Source organism: Polistes canadensis, unplaced genomic scaffold, assembly GCF_001313835.1.
Source record: "Polistes canadensis isolate GaletaPanama2010 unplaced genomic scaffold, ASM131383v1 scaffold_227, whole genome shotgun sequence".
Taxonomy (NCBI): Eukaryota; Metazoa; Arthropoda; class Insecta; order Hymenoptera; family Vespidae; genus Polistes; species Polistes canadensis.
Window position 1 is genome coordinate 49,710 of NW_014569774.1, and position 1,787 is coordinate 51,496.

The 1,787-nt window shown below is 25.1% G+C and overlaps 1 protein-coding gene across 1 annotated transcript; it reads left to right on the top strand.

The window, feature by feature from the left end:
• Positions 1-263: 263 nt before the first annotated feature.
• On the top strand, positions 264-1,136 carry LOC106790253 (protein EMRE homolog, mitochondrial). The gene is made up of 2 exons (XM_014755023.1): positions 264-743; positions 1,076-1,136. The coding sequence occupies exon 1, from the start codon at positions 439-441 to the stop codon at positions 709-711; it is 273 nt and encodes a 90-aa protein (XP_014610509.1). The 5' UTR covers positions 264-438; the 3' UTR covers positions 712-743; positions 1,076-1,136.
• Positions 1,137-1,787: the final 651 nt, after the last annotated feature.

The window sequence follows — 1,787 nt, forward strand, 5'->3', positions numbered from 1 at the left end:
TATTCGCTCCACAACGTATTAATCCTCAACGCATTTTTGTTATCCGTTTTTGTTCTTGTTTTCGTTTTGTTCTGTAATAGTTTATAAATAAATAAATGTTACATAAAAATAGTAGTGGTGATCAGAGTTCAAACCAATAGTATTCTAGTTCCTGATTCTTGCCGCTACAACACGAATATTACAACGCCATCTGATTTTGATATTACGAACTAAATTCGTGGGTTATAATATTCAAACGATGGCATATCTTTATAATTACATTAACCATATTGAAGCTTGATAATTTTAGGAGTTCTTAGTGTTCATTCCAATTTCTGTGATTTGTGCTTAATACATTTTTTATCAAGTATTTATATTGATCGATCAAAATACTTTAAATTAATTTGATTGATCTTTTAACGTTGGAAACTTTTTAAATCTTCAATTATTTTAATTATAATGGTTTTACAACGGTTAACCTCAGCATCGACGAAAGTGCAAATTTTGAGTGGACTTAAGAGTATGAATAAAAAAATATTTCGTTCAAAAATCACTACACCATCGGGTGCTATACTTCCTGAACCGAAACGAACCCCATTTGGTTATTTACGTGTAGTAGGCGGAATATTATTAGGATTGATTGTAGGTGCTTCTCTTAGTAAAAAGATGGCTAATTTTCTAGAAGAAAATGATCTCTTCGTCCCATCAGATGATGATGACGATGATGATTAAAAAGTAGATTAAAACTGATGTGTTAGTTGTTGGCAAGTATTTATCTAGTCCCTATATCGTTATATTTAAATAGAAAATCAATATAGTTTTGAAATTATCCTGTAGTTACAAAGTATGTATCTTTAAATAGTTTTAATTAAAGTACTTAGAATTACTTGATTGTTTTTAATAATTATATGAAAAGTTCACAGGTCAATGCGATTAACTCCACTTTAAAAAAAAGTATCTTACAAAGTTATTTTTAAACAAAATTATATATCTTAAAATTATTTGTTATTTTGGAAAAGATTTGTTCTTTATAGCAAATATCTTTTTTATACAAATGAACGATAATAGTAATATTGATTGTGGTATTCTGTTGCAGACAAATAATCTCGAGAGAATTCAAAGAATATTAATATTGTATTGATTAAAAAAAAGAAAAAGATATGTTTGCATTTTGCATTGATATATAAAACGAATATTTATTTAAATTAATGAAGTCATTATTATATATTCTGTAATTTAATACAAATATTTATTTATACAAATAATAAAGGTTAGTATAATACAACTTGTACAAAATGCATACGCATACATATACATATACATATACATATATATATATAGATATATAAATTTTTCTGTACGCTTGTAAATAAATTAAGACATTAAATATTCTATCGATCACAACATAATGTTAAAATTCACATCCATGCATTTATCGACTCATGTTAATACGCATGATGTCATGTATATATAATGAATATATCAAATGCCTTTTTATTTCCAGTCTTTGCTTGATATACACAATTCTATGTGAAAATGCAGGAATATTTTGTGTAATATACAAGAAATTTTATAAATATTTATCTCTTTCTCTCTGTATATTATTATGCTTGAATGGAGAATAAATTGATAAATCATCAAATTATAAAAAAAATGATGAATATTTGAAAGACTTTTAGTGTATTTAAATTATAACAAAGATATGTCCAGTTTGTGTTTATTCATAATTTTCTTTACTAAAAGATTACTTTCTTTGGTTATAATATATATGTATATAAATATATGTTTATGCTTAGCTGATGTGTATT